Below are 20621 nucleotides of genomic sequence, written 5' to 3'. Positions count from 1 at the left end.
CACTGGTGCCCTGTGCTTTTTACAGATGAGAGCAGGTTCACCCTGAGCACGTGACAGAAGTGAAAGGGTCTGGAGAAGCCATGGAGAAAATTATGCTGCCTGTAACATTATTCAGCATGAGCAGTTTGGTGGTGGGTTAATGATTGTCTGGGGAGGCATATCCATGGAGTGTCACACAGACCGCTACAGGCTTAACAAAGGCACCTTGGCTGCCATTAGGTATCAGGATGAAATCCTTGGACCCATTGTCAGACCCTATGCTGGTACAGTGGCTCCTGGTGCACGACAATTCCTGGCCTCATGTGGTGAGAGTATGCAGGCAGTTCCTGGAGGATGAAGGAATTGATACCATTGACTGGCCACCACACTTTCCTGACCTAAATCCAATAGAACACCTCTGGGACATTATGTTTTGGTCCATCCAATGCCACCAGGTTGCACCTCAGACTGTCCTGGAGCTCATTGATGCCCTGGTCCAGATCTGGGAGGAGATCCTCCACAACACCATCTGTCATCTCATTAGAAGCATGCACCGATGTTGTCAGGCATGTATACAAGAACACAGGGGCCATACAAAGTGCTGCGTACAATTTTGAGTTGCTGCAATTAAATTTTGGCAAAATGGACTAGCCTGCCACATAATTTTTTCACTCTGATTTTTGGGGCATCTTTGAATTTAGGGCTCTGTAGGTTGATCATTTTCATCTCCATCAAACGATGTGGCATCCTTTCGTTCCTAATACGAGTTTAACCATTTAGGCACAAGTTGTATCACTAGATGGGTCACTGCAGTGTTTTATAGATGTGTAGATGTGTGTGTATGTTGAAATAAACCCACAAGTCAGTCAAAAGCAATAATTGTATTTTTACATACCCAAAGGTGTCTTCTTTCAAATGGAGTGTCCATGTTGGCTGTTGTCTTTCATTAGTAAAATATAATTTGCACAAAGTATGTAAAATAATCTGGCAAGGTGAGAAGCACATTGCAGCTGAATGAACCTGCTTTTATTAATGATGCCACATACAGTGAAATGCTTTTTACCATTAGATAGCTGAGGTTTAGAGTATTCCGATGATGTATAGCTGTCTGTGATTGGTCATTCATATTACATGTGACAACATTTGTAAAACGCGGGAAATATATTGTATGTGCGACAGCTCATCTTTATGCACTGTTATGCACAAGCTTCTGTCAGAGTGCATGAGGAATGTTTAGTTGAAATGCAGTGAAACTTGAAGTTTGTACTAGTAAAATGTGTTCTAAAAAATAAATCCCAGAAAAGTTACAGAATTTTAGTGATACGGAATGTGAAGGCATTAAGTCAAACTCTTATCACAGCTTTGACTCCAGTGCAAACAATACATTTGCTGAAGGATGCTACTCTTGATTTGTAAGTATTTCTCATAGTGATACTTTAATGTGGTATGGTATGCATTTGTACAGTTCTTGTGTGTTCAATTACTACTCCCGGGGGAAGTCTACTGCACATTCTCCTTATATTCATTTTCTGAGTTTTAACTTCAAGGACTGGCAACATACCCACTCGCAGGTTTGTGTTATGGATTGAGGAAAAAAAAGGGAGGAGAGGGCGAACCTTTCTACTTCTGCTTCAATATGTGTTGCAATGGAAAAGAATTATAATTACAAGCAGCATTATGACAAAAATTCATATTTTTTAGTGGGTGAAATACAGAGAATATTCTGCAAAGTAGCTGACTATAAGGAGTGGAACTGCATCACAACGTATTTGGAGACTGTACTAACTGGTAGTCTAAATGAAAATATTTTTGTGTATATTGAAAAAAGACTTGTGTATCAACATAATACAATCTTTTTAAAAATAATTTATTTGATAAAATATTCTTTTCCAAGATTCCAATTGTGTTTATATTGTGGTAGTTGGGTTTACAACAAAACTTTACAAAAAAAAGTTCTACCCCATATATAAAGCTGTGCTGCTAGAACACATACCTCAGCTACCAGATTTGCAAAGGTGGTAGCTGAGCAGACTACCATATGCATTCAAAATTTGCCCACCCCAACCTATAAGTGATATGAAGAAATATTGAGGCCACAGGGAAGAAGTGTGAAGGTGACAAATGTAAAAACAAATCACCAAAACAAAAATACAGAAAAGTCTACACAAAACCATTTCTCAGTGACCAAAACACATTTTTATACAATAATACAGATGTATTTTCTGTTTTCAAATTGAGGACAAGTAGTTACAACATTTTAATAAATAATGAATTATCAATAAATGAAAAAAAAACAACTTTTTTTTGTGCCATGTTATCCAGACCTACCATCGATGATATGTTGCTTCCCAGGCTCATCACTTAGCTCCTCCCATGCTGTTCAGCACATAAAGCAAATGGTACAGGAGGAACTAAGTCAATGATGGCAAGCTGTTCTGCTCCAGAGGCAGCAAAATCGGGCCCAAACCATGGTATTGCCACCACCAAGTTTTACAAATGTGATAAGGTTCTTATTAGTGTTTGATTTTTAATGAACACACTTCTCCTTCAAGCAAAAAAGTTATATTTTAGACTTATTTTTTGACTCTTTGATTTTTTTTTTTTTTAGAAAAGTAATACATTCAAACTTCTACAGTATCTTTCAGATTATTTATTTTTTTAGTAATAACTTTGAAATTTGTAAAAAAAAAAAAAAAAAAGTTAAGCCATTACTGCCCTGATGTATATGTCTGTTAAATGTGCAGAGTGCATGTAAACTTTTCACCACAACTGTTATATAATGTTAAAAATTTGCACTAATACAGGAAATCAGGAAGAGAGCAAATGCTTTTTTTCAGGGTCCTGTATATACAATTTTCTATTTGTATTTCATCAACACTGGTGAAATGTATGTATTGACTTTTGTGGGGCACATGCAGGTTGCTAGACTAATTTACATATACTATTATTGCTTCTGGAATTAATTATAACATGTTTTCTTTTTGTCATTTGTACCTCTTTTCAGTGGGGAAGACTTCATTGATCACAAGATTCATGTATGACAGTTTTGATAACACCTACCAGGTATGGCTGACATTTATTTCACACCTGCTGGTAACACGTATGCTTATGTTATGGTAATTATTTCCTGGCATGCCGATTTTAAAAGTATAACTTGAAAAGTATTTATATTCTGCATAGTGGCATATTGTATAGATATCAGACTTGTAAATTTAAGAATCTGTCCAGTAGGGCAGGGCAATATGGCCAAAAATATTTATCACGATATATATTTGAACATTTGCGATAACGATATAACTGATGATATGATTGACGCGAGACAAAATACTTTACAATTCCACAACTTTATTAGTGCAAAAAAAAAACCCTTCAATTTATTTTCACTTAAACAAGCAGCTGTTTTTATGTGCATTAAAGCTATATAAAAATTTAACAGCGCAAATGCAAATTCCTTGCTGACAGTTTAACCAAAAGGCATTTGCAGTGGAAATGGGCTGACATATCCTGAGCATAACCATGAATAATATCCACAAAACTTAAAAAGAGTTGCTTTGCAACATAAAACATAGCATAAAATTCAAGCCTAGAGTGTCCATTGTCTCACTCAGTGGTTGGTTATAGTCTCCGCTATGCAGTCAATCATATTGTGAGTTGATACAAAACTAACTCTGACCTCTTTAGTGATATTTAATGTAAATAATTAATTGTTTTACATCTGAGATATCTGTGGTTTCATCACACAGAATACTGAAAAACTTTTCTGTGTGTATATTTTTCAGTATGTTAGATTTTATTTCTGATGCTAAGACATCCAGCAGCTCTTGCATTATTCTTTCAGAGGTGTAATGCGCATTTTTACCAACATTAAGACTTTTGAGTGGTAAAGGGTGAGCCTGTTGGATATTCAATTCACACTTGCACTACGACAGGTGCACATTCTCGACATTTCCACTTTAATCTCAACACTTATGTCAAGAATAAAGTCGACATTTCCACTTTATTCTCAACACTTCTACTTTATTCTCGTCATTTATCTCGAGATTAAATTCGACATGTTGACTTTATTCTTGTAGTTTGTCATTAAAGTCGAACATCGTAAACTAAACTTCATCTTAAAATGAATGTTTAATTTACTAGATTTTCTCAAACCCCTGTCATAAATTATGTAGCAACATGTCAACTTTATTCTCGTCATAAGCGTCAAGATTAAAGTGGAAATGTCGAGGATAAAGTCAACATCTCAACTTTATTCTCGACATATAGTTTTTTTTTTTCTTCACCGTGGCCCTAATACGCTTCCATACAAAACCCTCAGCAATTCAGTGACAAAACTTTTGCTCAGGACGCAGTGTGTGCTGCAAGGGTTTCTGCACACTTTTTGCAATATGGACACAGGTCCAAATATGAGCAAATACAAGAATGGCAGATGGGGTCACTTTAAACAGGAACCACAGTGAGCGCTACAAGGATTTTTGCACACAGAACACACCTAATGCTTAAACAACTGTATGTGTATATATTGGTTTGCTATGTACTGTACAAGAAGAGAGCTGCTGTACGCTCAGCCGCACTATACAGACTGCGCTGACGCTGAGAACAGAGATATCACTTCCTGATGCCTTTTTTCTGATATCTGACAGGCTGGTTTCACTAGACTTTTTTTTTATTTTATCAGACCTCCTCTTGCCCACCCACCTCCACATCCTCTTTGCTTGTAAACTGCTGCTTCGCTCCCGCTATTAGCATGTACAGCCCCCTCTCGCCCGCCCTCCTCTCCATACTCTTTGCAGCTGTATTAAGCTGCTACACCCCCGCTATTACCATGTACAGCCCGCTCTCGAAACCCCACCTCCCTAAAGTATTTGCTTGTGAACTCTGCTCCGCCTCAACACCAGTCATTAGCTTTAGCAGTATTTGCCCACCCGCCCGCTCGTCCATTGCCATCTCTGCAGATCTGCGGCTGTCATCTCACAATGTCATGCGAGATGACAGCCGGGTGCTGAACTAAATTAGCCAGGCGCTCAGCTAAAAGACGCTAGGGAGAACACTGCCTTATAATTAACTTACCTATTGCAATGTGCAGGCGATGTCCGAAGCATGAAAGTCTGGTCCAGTTGTTGAGTGCGACGGCTTTCACAACATTGGCCCCGTTGTCGATCGTCACACACACTTGTTTTTCCTCCTGAAGATTCCACGAGCTGAGGAACTCTTTTAAGCCTTTGGCTATATTTTCCTCTGTATGGTCCTCGGGGTGGACTTGTTTCAAGGCACTTGTTTTCTAGCTTCCAGTCTTTGTCCACGTAGTGTATTGTGAGGCTCATGCAGGGGTCTGATGTTCGGCTTGACTATATGTCCTTTATGGACGCAAAAAACTCCACCGAAGATAATGCATTTGACACCTCAGTACGGACCTCTTCATATAAAGCAAAGCAAGGCGACTTTAGAGAAGTTTTTCTTGGTGGGCAGCTTGTAGCGTGGATCAAACTTTTTAAGCATCTTTGTGAAACCTTCTTTTTCCACACTCTGAATGGGCATCATATCCCTGGCTAAACAATGCGTTACTGCATTAGTTAGTTCCCCCCAGCGTTTGCTACTTTTGTCATAAGGCGTGCAGCTATTTAAAGCTACGCCGATTGTTTGTTGAGTCAGCTTCTTTTGTCTCACCACCACGCTAGTTGAAGCAGACGCCTCTTCACGTGCTTTAGCAGCATTGTTGTACTCCAACAAGTGCTTCTGCTTCAAATGATGAAATAGGTTTGTGGTGTTTCCTCCCTTTGCCACGACGGCCCACTTGCATGTTCTACAAAAAATTGTGCTTTGTTGGGTATCTGACGGGCGAAAACCAAACCAGTTCCACACCACTGATGTTGCACCATTTTTACAAACCAGTTCTGTTACATCTGTTTTATTCAACTATCTGCTTTCGCCCTTCTCATTCTCGGTCTCCGCCATGTGCGTATGAAAAAAAAGGCACTGCGCATGCACGTTTTACCCATATTCTATCGCGATATTTCATTTTATCATTGCCTAACATTGTACCGGTATTACCGTGAAAGGTATAATATGGCCCAGCCCTACTGTCCAGTCTTTTTTTGGTTGGCATTTGAATATTGGGGATTTTCCTGGGCAGTCCTATTTTCTCCTATATTAAAAAAACTGTGTAATTTAGGTTAATTGGCAGTTTTAAAAACAATTTGGGTTTTAGTGAGTATAGCTTTATGCCTTAAAGTCTTGTGACTAATGCTGCTAGAATGCCTTGGAGTCCCACTGAAGTGCTGTAGAAGACATAGATTCAAAAGTGGATGAATGGGTGAAATATAGAGAACAATTACAAATGCCTGTCATATTTGCTCATCACGGACGTATCCATCTTTTTTTTTATTTGCATAAAATCTTACTGCTAGGGGGGGCTGTATTGCGTATAAGCCAGTAGTATTTGTGTTTTTTCCCCATCAATGTCTTTTGTGCAGTCAAAAATATTATGTTAAATAATATAAATAATATATTAAATTTAAGCAAGTAGCATTCAGGTGTGATTGTACACTTGGTTAGCTGGTTTTAAAGTTGCAGCATTTTTACATTTTCTAGTCACTTCATGAAAAAGTTTAGCAATATATTATATATTTTTGTAACCGTGAGCCCTACTCAAAAAATAAGTGTTAACAATGTATTTAAAATGCATTAGTACTGTACAAAAATGTTTTAATACCATTTTACTTGTTTTTTTGCTGTTTTCATGTATTTCTTTTTATGTTTATGCATAAGATATATATACATACAACTATACTTTGTGGTGGTGCCACTCATAGGTTTGGGGTTTGGTATTATGCTCTATCTGATGAGTCATCATCCTTAGATGCCCATGAACAGATGTTCTGTGATATAAAATCACAATAGGCATGCATATGATATAAAATTTTATGTATTTTAGGATTAACAATAGGGGACAGTGCTATAGGAAGTGGGCATGTTCTACATATAGAGTTAAATAAAAGTAATGCAGATTCTGTAACTTTTTTCAGTTCCGATTTTGTTTTTCTCCCCAACCCCGAGTTATTGCCACTTTTATCTCATTATGGAATTAATTTGTGCTTTGAAAGTAAAAAAAAAAACATTACTGATCAAATGAGGTGTAATCATTTAACTGGTATTGTCATGCATCTCTGTAAGAATAGATGAAAAGGTAAGATCAGTAGCTTTTAATTGTGTCCTACACAGTCCCAATATTTACGATAGGAGGCTTCTCATTAATTCTTTAACTGTAATGGTCACTTCTGAAGATGTCCATCAGTCCAAGAATCTGTGCATTTTCTAACCCCTGTATACAGTTCAGGGTCACAGTGAACTGTGACTTTTACATGCATCCTTAATTGCGCATAAGAACTGTGGAATGTAGGTGAACTGCTAGTGCAAACAACACTTGTAGCAGGTTAACATTGACTCAAGATTCAAATAAACAGGATATTTGGTTTGTCTACAAAGGTGATGACATGTGCATCTCCATGTGTGAATATGAAAATAAAATATATTTAGTGTTTAAATTCTCTGAAGGACAAGGTACATGTTCCTGTTTAAACAACAAACTGTATTAACAAATTGCCAAAAACATTGGCAAAATATGCAGTTAGTAGAGCAAATTGCATACCTCATTGCTAAAAATAAATTTGTTTAGTTTTTGAAGGCAAACCTAACATTTATTAGTATAAACTATAAGTAAATGTACACACCATATATTTGAATGATCTGTAGAAGAATGCTGTCTCAGAGCTATTCATTTATTAAGAAGAGATAACAACAGCCCAAGTAATTTTCAAATTCTGGATTTGTGCATACAAAGCATAAGCAATACCAAAGTCCGATCACTTACACAAAAAAAACCTTGAAAACGGCAAAACTAAGGTTGTTTTACAGGAGTTCTGAAATAAGATAGATTTTTGAAATTTGAAATAATTTGACTCGTGTTAAATATTACTGTTTAGTAATATTTTTTTTAAAACATTATATAGAAATTATTAAAATCAAATAGCATTCCATACAAGCAAGTCAAATTTTACAAAACTAGGTTTGAAACAAATTAAACCCCCACCCATGAGAGAGAGCTAGGCCAACAGCAAGAATGCAAGTCTTTCTCAAAATCTTACAAAAGAAAAAGTTACATACCTAACCAAGTGGTTAACTAACGAATCAAACTTAAAAAGCATGTTCTTAAACAAAACACTTTTTAAAGAGTTTGTTTAAATAGAAACATCTGGGATTATCTTGGAATTCACAAATTCAACAGTACATATGTAATGTTTTTAATTTATATATTTAGTATCGATATTAAAAATATTTTTCAGTTACTGGACAGAAATTGTCAGAGAATAAATTTCGAATGTGCACATGCTATCAATTTTCATTAATTTAATGCCGAAATCCTCTCAAGATGATCAATCCCCTGTTTGTTGCTACTCTTTGGATCCCTATTGCTGGCACACATTAAAATTCAAGCCTTGCATTGCATTTTGATTTTTGATTTATGAATGCCAGAGCTTGTTTACTTAAATGGTAATTGGTAACTACTTAATATATATACAGTACCAGTATTTTAAATCTGTTTTTGCTGTGGTATTGAAAGGTATCGAGTATCATAAAATTTCAATGGTATTGGTATTGAATATAAAAATTCTGGTATTGTGACATCCCACTTTACACACTTTTATAACAAGTTTTATATTATATAGTGCAGTTATAACTGACTAAACTGCAAAGTTTAAGAAATAGTGATGAACAAATCTTGCAGAGTTTGCTTCTCTTGGAATTCAGCTAACACTGTGACATGCATTGAAGTCAATTGGGAGGTAGAATTTAGTTTTGATTGGGCGATAAAGGTGCAGTAGTGTTTAATTGGCCCTGAGGAGTAGGGAAGAATCTCCAACTATGCTGGACTAATTATTGACGTGAAAAATGTGATCTGAGCTGTAAAGCAGCAGTGCTAACCATTATGCCACCATGCAGAGTGAATGATAAACCCAAACAAAACAACGATAAATAATCTTAAACTAGCAATAAGTATTAAAAAAAAAAAAAAAAAGTAGAATACACCCCCAGAATTCCCTAGAGCACCTGCGAATTGTGAAAAACTGCAAATTATTGATGTGGTTAAAAAAAATGGCTATTTTTATAGTTTAAACCCTAAATATGCCCCCAAAACACTTTTAATTTAATTTCAACCTCAGCTTAATATATTACCTAAAAAAAATGTTCAGGTAAACCCATATACAGTGGAACCTCGAGATACGAGTTTAATTCATTCCAGCACTGAGCTTGTATAGAGAATTTCTCGTATCAGGAACAAATTTCCCCATTGAAAATAATGGAAATCCAGTTAATCCGTTCCGCACCCCCAAAAATATCAACATAAAAATGAATTTTCCTGACAAATAACAATGATAAATAATATATACAAGTGGAACCTCGGTTTGCAAGTAACTTGGTTTACGAGTGTTTTGCAAGACGAGCTAAATGTTTAAATTAATTTTGACTTGATAAAACGAGCGATGTCTTGCAATACAAGTAGTATGGATACACTTTGTCTGCTGAGCATCATGTGAGCATAACTGAGCTGATGGTTCTTCTCTCTCGTGCGCATCTCTCTCCTTATCTCTCTCGCTCGCGCACGCGTCTCTCTCTCTCTCTCTCTCTCTCTCCTTATCTCGCTTGCTCTCTCGCGAGCATGCGCCTCTCTCTCTCTCCTTATCTCTCTCGCTTGCTCGCCTTTCTCTCTCTCTCCTCTTGAGGGCAATCGTCTCCTATTCTCCGTCTGCCATGTCCGCGATATTTTTGGATACGCTTATACAGCGAACTGCTACAGCAAAACAATGAAATCACAAACGCACAAATGTGCAGATCCTCACGTTACAGGAGAACAAGGAACACTGAGTGAGCTGGCTGGCAGCGTCAGCTTGGGTGAATCCCCTAGTTGAGGCGGATCGGGAAACGCGTCACACATAACCACAGCCTGGCTTGTTATGCGAGCCAATGCTCGTATTTAGATCTGAATTTTTCGCTCATACTTTCCTCTTATCTTGAATTTCTCGTATACAGAGGTGATCGTATCTAGAGGTTCCACTGTACTGTAAAATATTGTACTGATATGTCACCCGCAGTGCTAGAATGTAAAATACCGATGTTACTGCTATATGTACTGTAATTTCATGCAAATGCGTTTTCATTGCCTTAGAAGTTGCAGGGCATTTCGGCAGCATCTTGGGGCTTTAACCCTTAACACTAGAATTACCAGAGCTTAGGAGAAAACTCGTAAATCCGGCCCACCTTAAATCCTTTCTCCCCTCTCCATCAGCATCTTTTGTCCTGTAACTGTGTCGATAAGCAGCCTGCTATACTGCCACAGTTCAAATCTCAAAGAAGTTTCTCAGTGCTCAGTGTTCATCTTCGAGTGAAGTGCTAGAGCTTTATAGGGTAAAAAAAGTACATCATCATTTGGAATACATACATTTCATGTGTGTTCAGTGTCATCAACAATCTATGTAAAAAGTTGTTAACAGAAACGTTTTTCATGTTGTAGTAATAATTGACAAAATGTAGACATGAAATGTATAATGTGTGAAGCCTGAAATACAAATATGAAATAAACTTTCACAATAGGTACAAGTATGACAAAACAAGTGCACTTTTATTCAAGAATTTAACCAAAGAAAACATGTTACGATAGGAGGTTGATACGACAGCTTACGTGGTGCAATGCTAAGAACTGCTGCCTTCCAATCAAGAGGTCGCAGTTTCGATATCTGCTGCTTCCCAAATTTACCCTTTTGAGTAGTGAGCTATTGTTATTGTTTATATCATACAATAAAAACATACATTTTATTTGCGTCTGTCAATTTATAGTAAGTTTTTTTTTTTTTTTTTTTTTTCAGTTTTATTCTCTCACTGCAATAGCTGAACCGCTGCTGTGCAGTTGGGTGGGAGGAATTCAATGTGAACATTATTTAAACGTGGAAGCATGTTGTGGGCAGCACAGTTATCAATCAGGAGCAAAATCATTATTTCTTCTTCATATTGTGAGGTTTCTGAACACTTTTTGAGACCAAAAGGGAACGACACACTGAAGTGCGTCCTAAAGCGCAATTGCAGCGTCTGTGGAAGAATGTTTGTCCGTCTAGCACCCCAAAACGCGAGACTTATTCTTAGTACTTTAGCCAAACCAGCTTTATTCAGCTTGAAACAGGAACATCACAGTTATTTATTGTACCGTGATCTGCCACTCTGCTATACACAGACACAGCAGTCAGGAAGGGTCGTGGCCAGGTCAGTGATCAAGTAATTCTGTTATCTGCATTTACAATTTACGTGCTCCTAACCTTGATTCACCCATCGAGATCTTTTGTGTTTACTTTGACGGAGAGACGCAGCATATCTGTGAGCCTGCTATTGCCCCGTACAGATGCGGAGATTGCACTTTGGGAAGCTCTTCGGCTTGCTATCTAGTCGGGGGAGGTCCCAAGAGAGTTTACAAACCTCACATTTTCTTGAATGAGTACCGCATTAATAGGAATGTTTCTTGAATGAGCATCACTGAACCACATAAAAACTGCTTTTTCAACGTCTTCAAATGCGCAGTTCACATACGTTTGCAACCCGAGATTTTTCTACTTCTTTTGCTCTGTCTTTCATCTTCCGATTCCGGATTAACTGACAGCGTTTTTTTTTTTCTTTTTCCCCGCAATCAAGAGCTGCAAAAATGTTAAGTTTTTTTGTTTCTAATATGAACTGTTGTTGTTTTTTCGTGTCTGCTGTTTCTATAAGAATGTGACAATGAGTTAAATTCCAGTGGATGTTTTTCAAATGTTGACGAGCAATAAGTAAAAGGTATCCGTGAAAACCGCAGGAAACAAAAAAGGCAAAAAAACAGTATGAGGAAAGTTTGAAGAAAGAAAAAAAAATCAAAATGGTTCTGTGGGGATTCATTGTGCACAACTGAGATGCGGCCATAGAACTAACTGCTCTGTGGATGATTCATTCAGGCATTTCAGGGTCTTTTTGTGCACTTTGTTGTAATGAAAGTATCTGCTGAATATACTTTGTAGTAACGAGATTTCTTATAGACTCGTGTCATATGGGGAAGCTGTCGGGACCATAAAAATACTATGTTGTAATGAAAATGTTTTTGTAAAGATATTCATTGTAATTGAATTTTGCCTGTATTTGAATAGGTAAAAACATGAAAAACATTTCTGTGTTAACGTTTTTACATAGATTGCTAATGACACTGAACACACATGAAATGTATGATTTCCAAATGACGATTTACTTTTGTACCCTATAAAGCTCCAGCACTTCACTCAAAGATAAACACTGAGCACTGAGAAACTTCTTTGCGAATTGAACTGCGGCGGTGGGCGGGGGGATAGGATAGCAGGCTGCTTGCTGCTTATTGACACATTTACAGGACAAAAGACGCTGACGGAGAGGTGAGAAAGCCAACTGCACTTGAATTGGCTGCTTGCAGGGTAGTGTAGTACAGCGGCTGAATCCCAGAGACAGTGAGGCTGCAGTGCTGCAGGGGCCGGCAGTGGTCATGAGCTGGTTGCTCAACGAATGTACAGCACTGACTGATCAGCTCCGCCGTGCTGGGAAATGACTATAGCCGGTTGTGGTGGTTTAAGGATTAAAAAGAACAAAACGGAAAACATGAGAACATTCAGCTGGAGATGCATCACAGGGCAGCAGTCAATCAGCAGCAAGGAGAAATTAATAATGCTGTAGCGGTCCGGTGCCGTTAAGATTTGCACCATCAAGAAGGCAGTGATTTATTTATTTTTATGGTGGAGATTCCAGGGACACACCCAGTCTTGACAAACAGACAAAAACAAAAACCAGTAATCAAACAGCAAATAAAGAATGTCAGTCAGTCAGTCTCCAACCCACTATATCCTAACACAGGGTCACGGGAGTCTGCTGGAGCCATTCCCAGCCAACACAGAGCGCAAGGTAGGAACAAATACCGGGCAGGGTGCCAGGCCACCGCAGAAATAAAAAATGTAATGAAAACAAATGAAAACAATGATACCACCCTGTTCCCCATACGGCGATTATACATTAAATACAACAAAGCACCTACAAAACACACACAGTAAAGTCAATGATAAACGGCAATGGATGAAATGTAATGATGAAAATAGATAGTCCAGAGATCCGCACGTTGAATGGGAATGTAAAGATAGTCCTACCGGTAGTTCCTGAAATGGTGAAGACGGTTGGACGGGTTCAGGAGCGCTCCTTTCTTCGCAGGATGGCAATGAATCCACTTATAGTCCTCATGTACAAAGGCAGACAATGCAGACCCCAACCATGAAACGATCCAGTACAAAACAAACAAGTTAAGGTAACCCAACAGAAGGCAGGCAGAGAGACAGGAACTTGAAACACAAATTACAAAAAAAAAAAATTTTTTTCTTTTAGTCACCGAACCCTTTTTAAAAGCCGCTCTGACATCCTTTGACCCCAACAGCCCCTGCACCCTCAGCAGAAGACCAATCGGAGCCACTGCAGGGACTGCTGGAGCTATAGTTTAAAATTGTAGTAGAGTACAATGCTCTCGGATTAGCTACTTTCACCACCCCAAGCTGCATTTTCCTCTATAGTTGCTTCCTGTTTTCTCTACGGTGCAGTATTGCCACAAAAAAAGCCATAAAGAATTGTGGAGGATATTTGCGGTTTCCGCTAACAATTATTAGTTAGGTTCTAAGGAAAAATCCGCAAACAACTGAGGCCACGATCCCTGAGCCACATCTTTGCGGAGTCTACTGTACATCATTGTAGTCCAATCTTGGGGCACACATATGTGTGCTGAAAGAGTGGCATAGGATTAGCGCATTCCATTGTGGGAAGTTGTAGCTCGGGGTGAACCCAGAACATCATCTTTTGTTTCCCATGTATATGTGTAAATGATTTGCACTGCTGGGTTTTTTTTTTTTTTTTTTTAAAAACCATCACTAAGATAGAAAATCTTGTACACAGTAATAAATATTTTGTTATTATTTAACATGGTCGCAAGTATTTTCTTTCTCCAGGAGGGGAGAGAGCTTCTTTAAAGCTTGTTGTGGATCAGCTGCAGCACATGGCTAATTGCAGTATGTATGCAGATTAATCATAAGTGCTGAGCTGCCAGCTCACAGAAATCAGTGTTATATATCCAGGGGCAGTACTCAGTAGCATTCACATTATGGTCAGCTGATGTAAATTTTCGAGGTGTGGCAGAAAAGTAACGAGACTGGCAACACTGCAAGCGATCTGGCAACGCTGCGCTGTTGTCCTTGATAGAGCACGTGTATCAGTACCTTCCCATAGCTCAGTGCGAGTTTCAACTCCTTATGTTAACTACGTGATTTTTGTGACTGCTATTAGCGAAGTTGTGTTTTTGGTTGTGCGTCACGCAAAATGGAACAGCGGAATTTGGAGCAACGTTGTGCCATTAAATTTTGTGTTAAGCTTGGAGAATCGGCAAGTGTTCCTATGGGGAACATTCTTTATCCTGAGCTCAAGTTTTTTGCTGGCTCAAATCATTTTTGGAAGGCAGAAAACACGTTGAAGATGAACACCGTTCAGGGAGGCCTTCAACCGAAAACCAATGAAAACATCGAACGTGTGAACACTCTTGTGAGATAAGACCGTCATTTAACATTAAGAATGTTGAGTGAACAATTAAATTTGAACAGATTTACCGTTCATCAAATTTTGACTGAACATTTGCACATGCGAAAGTTCTGTGCCAAAATGGTGCCGAAAAACCTCACAATTGAGCAGAATTTTTGACCTCAAAAGGCATTCCTGTGGTTCCCCAGCCCCCATATTCAACTGACCTCAGTCCGTGTGACTTTTTCCTTTTTCCTAAACTGAAAAATGTCCTCCAAGGACTTCATTTTGGGACTTTACAAAACATCCAAAAGAGTGTAACGGACATGCTGAAGACCATACCGGTTGAAGACTTCCAGCGCTGCTACCAACAGTGGGAACAACGTCTCCATCGGTGTGTAGCTGCCCAAGGGAACTACTTTGAAGGGGATAACATTGATGTTTGAAAAAAATAAAAACTTTGGTAAATAAAAAATCAGTCTCATTACTTTTCTGCCACACCTTGTATAAATAAAAATACTGCTGGCTTTTATTTTTTTTAACCCAAGCTTGCGGAAGGCTTATCTGATGCGTTGTGACATTACGCATGGCCAAAGCAGATTGGCAACAGTCTTAAGACTATGCATGCATGAAAGTTCTGCACGTGACTGGTATAGCTCTGTGATGTCATGCTGGCCTTGCAGAGTATCATGGTACACTGGGGGTACAAATTGTTTGTCTTAGATGGCTGCAAGGTGAATTTCCAGGAAAATAATCAACAGATATGATCGCTAGTGATTATAGCATGCAAATTTTACTGATTAGTAGATATAAAAAAAAAAATGATGACTGGGTGAAATGTAATTACTTTAAACTTAAATGCTAGAGTCCCCCAAGCATATTATTGGGGCTTAGGTCTGAAAGGTTTAATTGACTGAAAGTATACTACTTGTGAAAATGATCTTGCTATTGATAATAATTTCACCATACACAGTGGGCAATCCCTGTGTTACAGATTTTTAATATTTTGAAGAAAGTAGTCCTATTGCACAATTTCATTGTTACCATTCCTTTCAGAAATTTTGCAACATTCGGGTTATTTCATGATTTCCCACAAGACATCAACCAAGAACAGTATGAAATCAGGAGGTGTATTTTAATCCTAAAAAGGAAATGCAGCGGTCATGTGTTTGCTGTTGATTACTTTTTTTTATTAATAAAATGGGCTGGTAAAACAGTCAACTTATTTACTAAGAATTGTTGCTTGTGTGTCTTGATTGTTAAATGAGCATAACTACATATTTTGGTGTTACTAAACTTCTTTACTTTTATTTTCTACTTCCAGGCAACAATAGGAATAGATTTCTTATCGAAAACAATGTACCTTGAAGACAGAACAGTAAGTAGCATCTTTAAGGTTGTCTTAAGAAAGTCCTTTCTTGTGCTTAATCATCTAAAATCATGTGTCTGTTTTAAGAAGAGAATGCCTCTTTGATGAATGTCCATGTAGGTCCCCCCTACAGATCTAATTTCTTCTTGGAAAAATGGTATTAAATTATAATCGGGGTCAGTCCATAATAATTCATTTTAAAAAATTCATAAAAATGCTGTTTTTCCATTTGGAAATCAATATTTTGTTGAATATGATAGCCAACAGTTAGCCAAACTTGACTAAGCAGAAGATAGTGAATGCAGTTTCATTTTACATTTTTTAGACAACTACAGTCTCTTTCTCAAGAGGAGCTGTCTTTCCAGAATTAAAATAAACGCATGAACACAAAGTGTAAGCTTAACTCAATTAACATGTTGCTGGAAACGCAAATGAATGTGAAAGTCGTTCAGATTATCCTCTGTCTGAGGATAATGAGCATAGCAAAGAGCCTAACAGCTCATGAGTGAGGGAGATGTTCTTACATATAAATCAGGTGTAATGACCATTTGTGTGATGCATTCACATAACCGGGCTTTTATATATGTATGTTTGGACGAAGATATTATTTGTTTTATTGTTTATTTTAATGTTTAATAGTTTTACTTATGCCTTTAATGTATATGCCGCAAGTTAGGTTTTTACATGTAAACTTTTTTTATTAGTATTACTTACATTTATTTAATTGTCCATTATTTCCATCTTCAAAACTGTACACCCTTTTTGGTATTAATTCACTTGGTCATTAAATACAAAAAAGGTTTTAATTCATTTGCTAAAAGCATCTAGTTTATTGCTGATAAATATTTTTGTCCAATACTTGTACTTAAGTGTTATAGGCTACATTCATTTTGGTGATTTAATAGGAGTTGAACTATTGCCGGCTGCTCCGTATCAACTACAGCTCTTTCATAATGGAGATGCCATTTTCTTTGGTTTGAAAAATGTCAAACAGTGAATTAATAATACTTTTTGGTGGTACAGCAAAAATCTGATTGCAAGATTCCAGTTTTACTTGCTTTTAAAATCTTGCATGCAGCTGGTTTTGTTTATATATTTCACCTTTTCTGATTTTTCCTTTTCTCTATTTCTGAATCCTTGTTTACCTGTTTTACCCTTCAGTCATATATACGGCTTCTTGCTTGTTTCTGCTTTTGTTTTGCCCTTCTATATTCTGTCCTTTTTTTGTAGAATTTTTCCATTGTTTTCTTTTTTTTTAGTTTTATGTTTGCTTTTGGTTCTTTATAATTTTTCCCATCCCACAGATAAGGTTGCAGCTTTGGGATACTGCTGGTCAGGAGCGCTTCCGTAGCCTCATTCCCAGTTACATCCGTGATTCAGCTGCAGCTGTAGTAGTATACGATATCACAAGTAGGTATCACTTATGTTTTTATCACTGGGGGTGACTGTTTCTTATTCCTGCCTTCCTTTCTTTCGCTGTTGTCTGCCTGATTTGCTAGGTGCGGTTGCAGTTATGGGATACGGCAGGGCAGGAACGGTTCAGGAGCTTGATTCCTAGCTACATTCGTGACTCAACTGTTGCAGTTATTGTCTATGATATAACAAGTGAGTGTGGCCCCTTTTGCAGTTCTAACATTTTTGCTTCAGAAGTGCATGCATTCTTCTGTTCTCTTTCTTTGTGGTGACCTACATTTGTAGCTGTTTTGCATGCATATGTCAAGATTCTTGAACTGATTTGAAGGGTCGTCATCAAGAAATGCATGGTGTTCCGCATGCTTTTATTTATTTGTGTTTGTTCCCTTTTTTTAATTGGTATTTGAGTATCAACTATAATCATTTTTGAAGACGTCTTTACTGTTGCAGGATAGTTGTATGATATTGGGAAAATATGATTTCAGGCCTAAGCTGATTACTTTGTTGTTTACTTTATGAATAACAAATAACTGGTTTACAAGTTGGCTTGACTGAAATTAAAAAACAATTTTTTTCAGTAAATAATTTCAAACCTTTTTCATACTTATCTTGTTTTAGTAATGTGTGACAAATATTATGCCGGTAAGGATATTCCATTGTCCAAATCTAGTCTGAAATTTTCCTTTTGTAGTTTGGAAATGTTAAGAAAGTTACACCAAGTACAACTGAAATTTTTGTACCAGATTAGATCATAAAATAGTTGTTAACTATAGTGGGATAGCTCGAAGTAATAATCAGTACGTTTTGTTTTTGTCTTCATAAACATACTAGTTTTAAAATTTTGACTGTTTTTCTCAATGCACTCTTCCTGTATGAAAAAAGTGACTTTTAATTTATGTTGTATTAGCATTAATGCATATAAACTCTCAGAGGAATTATTTTGCTAAGTAAAGAAAGCACAAATATTTACATTGGTTGCTAAGAAAATTAGATTTCTGTGAAATAGTGGTGACATGCATGTAAAGGAGAAGGTCTGGAAATTCCTTTCTTGTAAATGTTGTGTTACCTTGAGAAATGTACATCCACGTAAGGGTTCTATTTTGCTCCCCATATGCTTTGTCCAAGAATAATGTATCTGCTATATCAATTATGTGAAGGAATTTATTGCCATGTATGATAAATGCTATAATTTAGTTTTTTGAACAATGGTGTTGAAAGGTCATCAGTCAAGAGTACCATGCTCTTGACCAAGAAGATGTTGGAAAAAATGAGATCTAACATGAGGCAACATGTTCAAATGTACGCTTTTGTTTCAGAATGCTATTAATGGCAAGGCAATTTTATTTATAGAGCAGTGCTGTATAGCTTCCATAAATACATCAAATAGTACAGTAAATGTAGTATGTGTACAGCATATATATATATATATATATATATATATACATATACACATACACAGTAATCCCTCCTCGATCGCGGGGTTGCTTCCAGAACCCCCGCGATAGACAAAATCAGTAGAAACCATATGTTTGTGTAGTTATTTTTATATATTTTAAGCCCTTATAAACTCTCCCACACTGTTAACATTATTAGAGCCCTCTAGACATGAAATAACACCCTTTAGTCAAAAGTTTAAACTGTCCTCCATGACAAGACAGAGACGACAGTTCTTTCTCACAATTAAAAGAATGCAAATTGATCTTCTCTTCAGGAGCAGAGAATTTCAGAGGGAGAGAGAGAGAGAGTGCTTGCAAAGAAAAGCAAACAATCAAAAAATCAATACTTGTGCTTTTAAGTTTGCTGCGGCATTTTTTAGAGGAGCGTTAGTATCTTCAAGGCAAAACAGCCCCTCTTCCGTGCAAACAGCCCCTCTACTCGCATCTCCTCTGTCAGGCGCAGAGAACGTCCGAGAGAGAGAGCGAGATTAAAGCAACAATCAAAAAATCAATACGTGTGCTTTTGTGCTTTTAAATATGTCGAGCACCGCAATAAAGCGGCATTTTTTTAGAGGAGCGTCAGTATCTTTTAAGCAGACAGCCTCTGTGCAAACAGCCCCTCCATCAGGCGCAGAGAACGTCAGAGAGGGTGAAAGAGAGGCAGAGACAAGCAAACAATCAAGCTCTGCGTGGGATGCATATCTTATAGCATTGAGGAGTTTTAGTTAATATGTAATACATGCTCTGATTGGGTAGCTTCTAAGCCCTCCGCCAATAGCGTCCCTTGTATGAAATCAACAGGGCAAACAAACTGAGGAAGCGTGTAGCATAAATTAAAAGACCCATTGTCTGCAGAAATCCGCGAACCAGCGAAAAATCTGTGATATATATTTAGATGTGCTTACATTTAAAATCCGTGATAGAGTGAAACCGCGAAAGTCGAAGCGCGATATAGCGAGGGATTACTGTGTGTGTGTGTGTATATATATATATATATATATATATATATATATATATATATATATATATATATATATATATAGTTGTGTTCAATATAATAGCAGTCCAACATCACTAACCTGATCAATTGACTAATAGAAAACCAACAGTCATGACATTCATGTTGCTGATTCTGTGTAATTGAATCATTAATTGAAAGGGGCGTGTTCAAAATAATAGCAGTGTGGAGTTCAATTAGTGAGATCATTCATTCCGGGCAAAAACAGGTGTCAATTACAGCCCTTATTTAAGTAAGAAACATAGCAAATGTTGTCTGTGCTGGTTATGGCGGATTTTTCTCTGAAATTCTGAGTAAAATGGGTTGTTCCAGACATTGTTCAGAAGACAAGCTTACTTTGATTAAAAAGTTGATTGGAGAGGAGATAACATATTAAAGTGCAGAAAATGATATGCTGCTCTGCTAAATTAATCACAAATGCTTTAAAATGACAACCAGAACCTGAAAGACATGGAAGAAAACGGAAAACCACCATTCGAATGGATTGAAGAATAGCCAAAGAGGCAAAGACTCCACCAATGATCAGCTCCAGGAAGATCAAAGAAAGTCTACAGTTACCTGTGAGTACTGTTACAATTAGAATGCCTATGTGAAGTGAAGCTATTGGCAAGAAGCCCCCGCAAAGTCCCATTATTGAAAAAAAGACGTGCTGAAGGGGTTATAATTTACCATAGAACACTTTGACCGGCCTAAACAGAAATGTTGCAACATTTTGTGAACTCATGAAATCAAGTTCTTTTTGGGTCGAGGGGCTGCAGACAATTTGTTA

The 20621-nt window shown here is 37.4% G+C and overlaps 1 protein-coding gene across 3 annotated transcripts in view; it reads left to right on the top strand.

Annotated features, from left to right (window-relative positions):
- Positions 1 to 20621, top strand: part of rab6a (RAB6A, member RAS oncogene family) — an 82890-nt gene that overhangs the window by 16400 nt on the left and 45869 nt on the right. For 2 of the 3 annotated variants that reach the window (XM_039744269.1, XM_039744267.1), the window contains exons 2-4: positions 2984 to 3042; positions 15941 to 15994; positions 17485 to 17590. In XM_039744269.1, the coding sequence (XP_039600203.1) occupies positions 2984 to 3042; positions 15941 to 15994; positions 17485 to 17590 (219 nt within the window). Of the gene's footprint in view, positions 1 to 2983; positions 3043 to 15940; positions 15995 to 17289; positions 17396 to 17484; positions 17591 to 20621 lie in introns of all 3 variants that reach the window. The other variant, XM_039744268.1, reaches the window with a different exon arrangement.

Source organism: Polypterus senegalus, chromosome 2 (genome assembly GCF_016835505.1).
Source record: "Polypterus senegalus isolate Bchr_013 chromosome 2, ASM1683550v1, whole genome shotgun sequence".
NCBI classification, from domain to species: domain Eukaryota; kingdom Metazoa; phylum Chordata; class Cladistia; order Polypteriformes; family Polypteridae; genus Polypterus; species Polypterus senegalus.
Note: the sequence above shows the minus strand (reverse complement) of the source record. Positions and strands in the feature narration are given on the sequence as shown.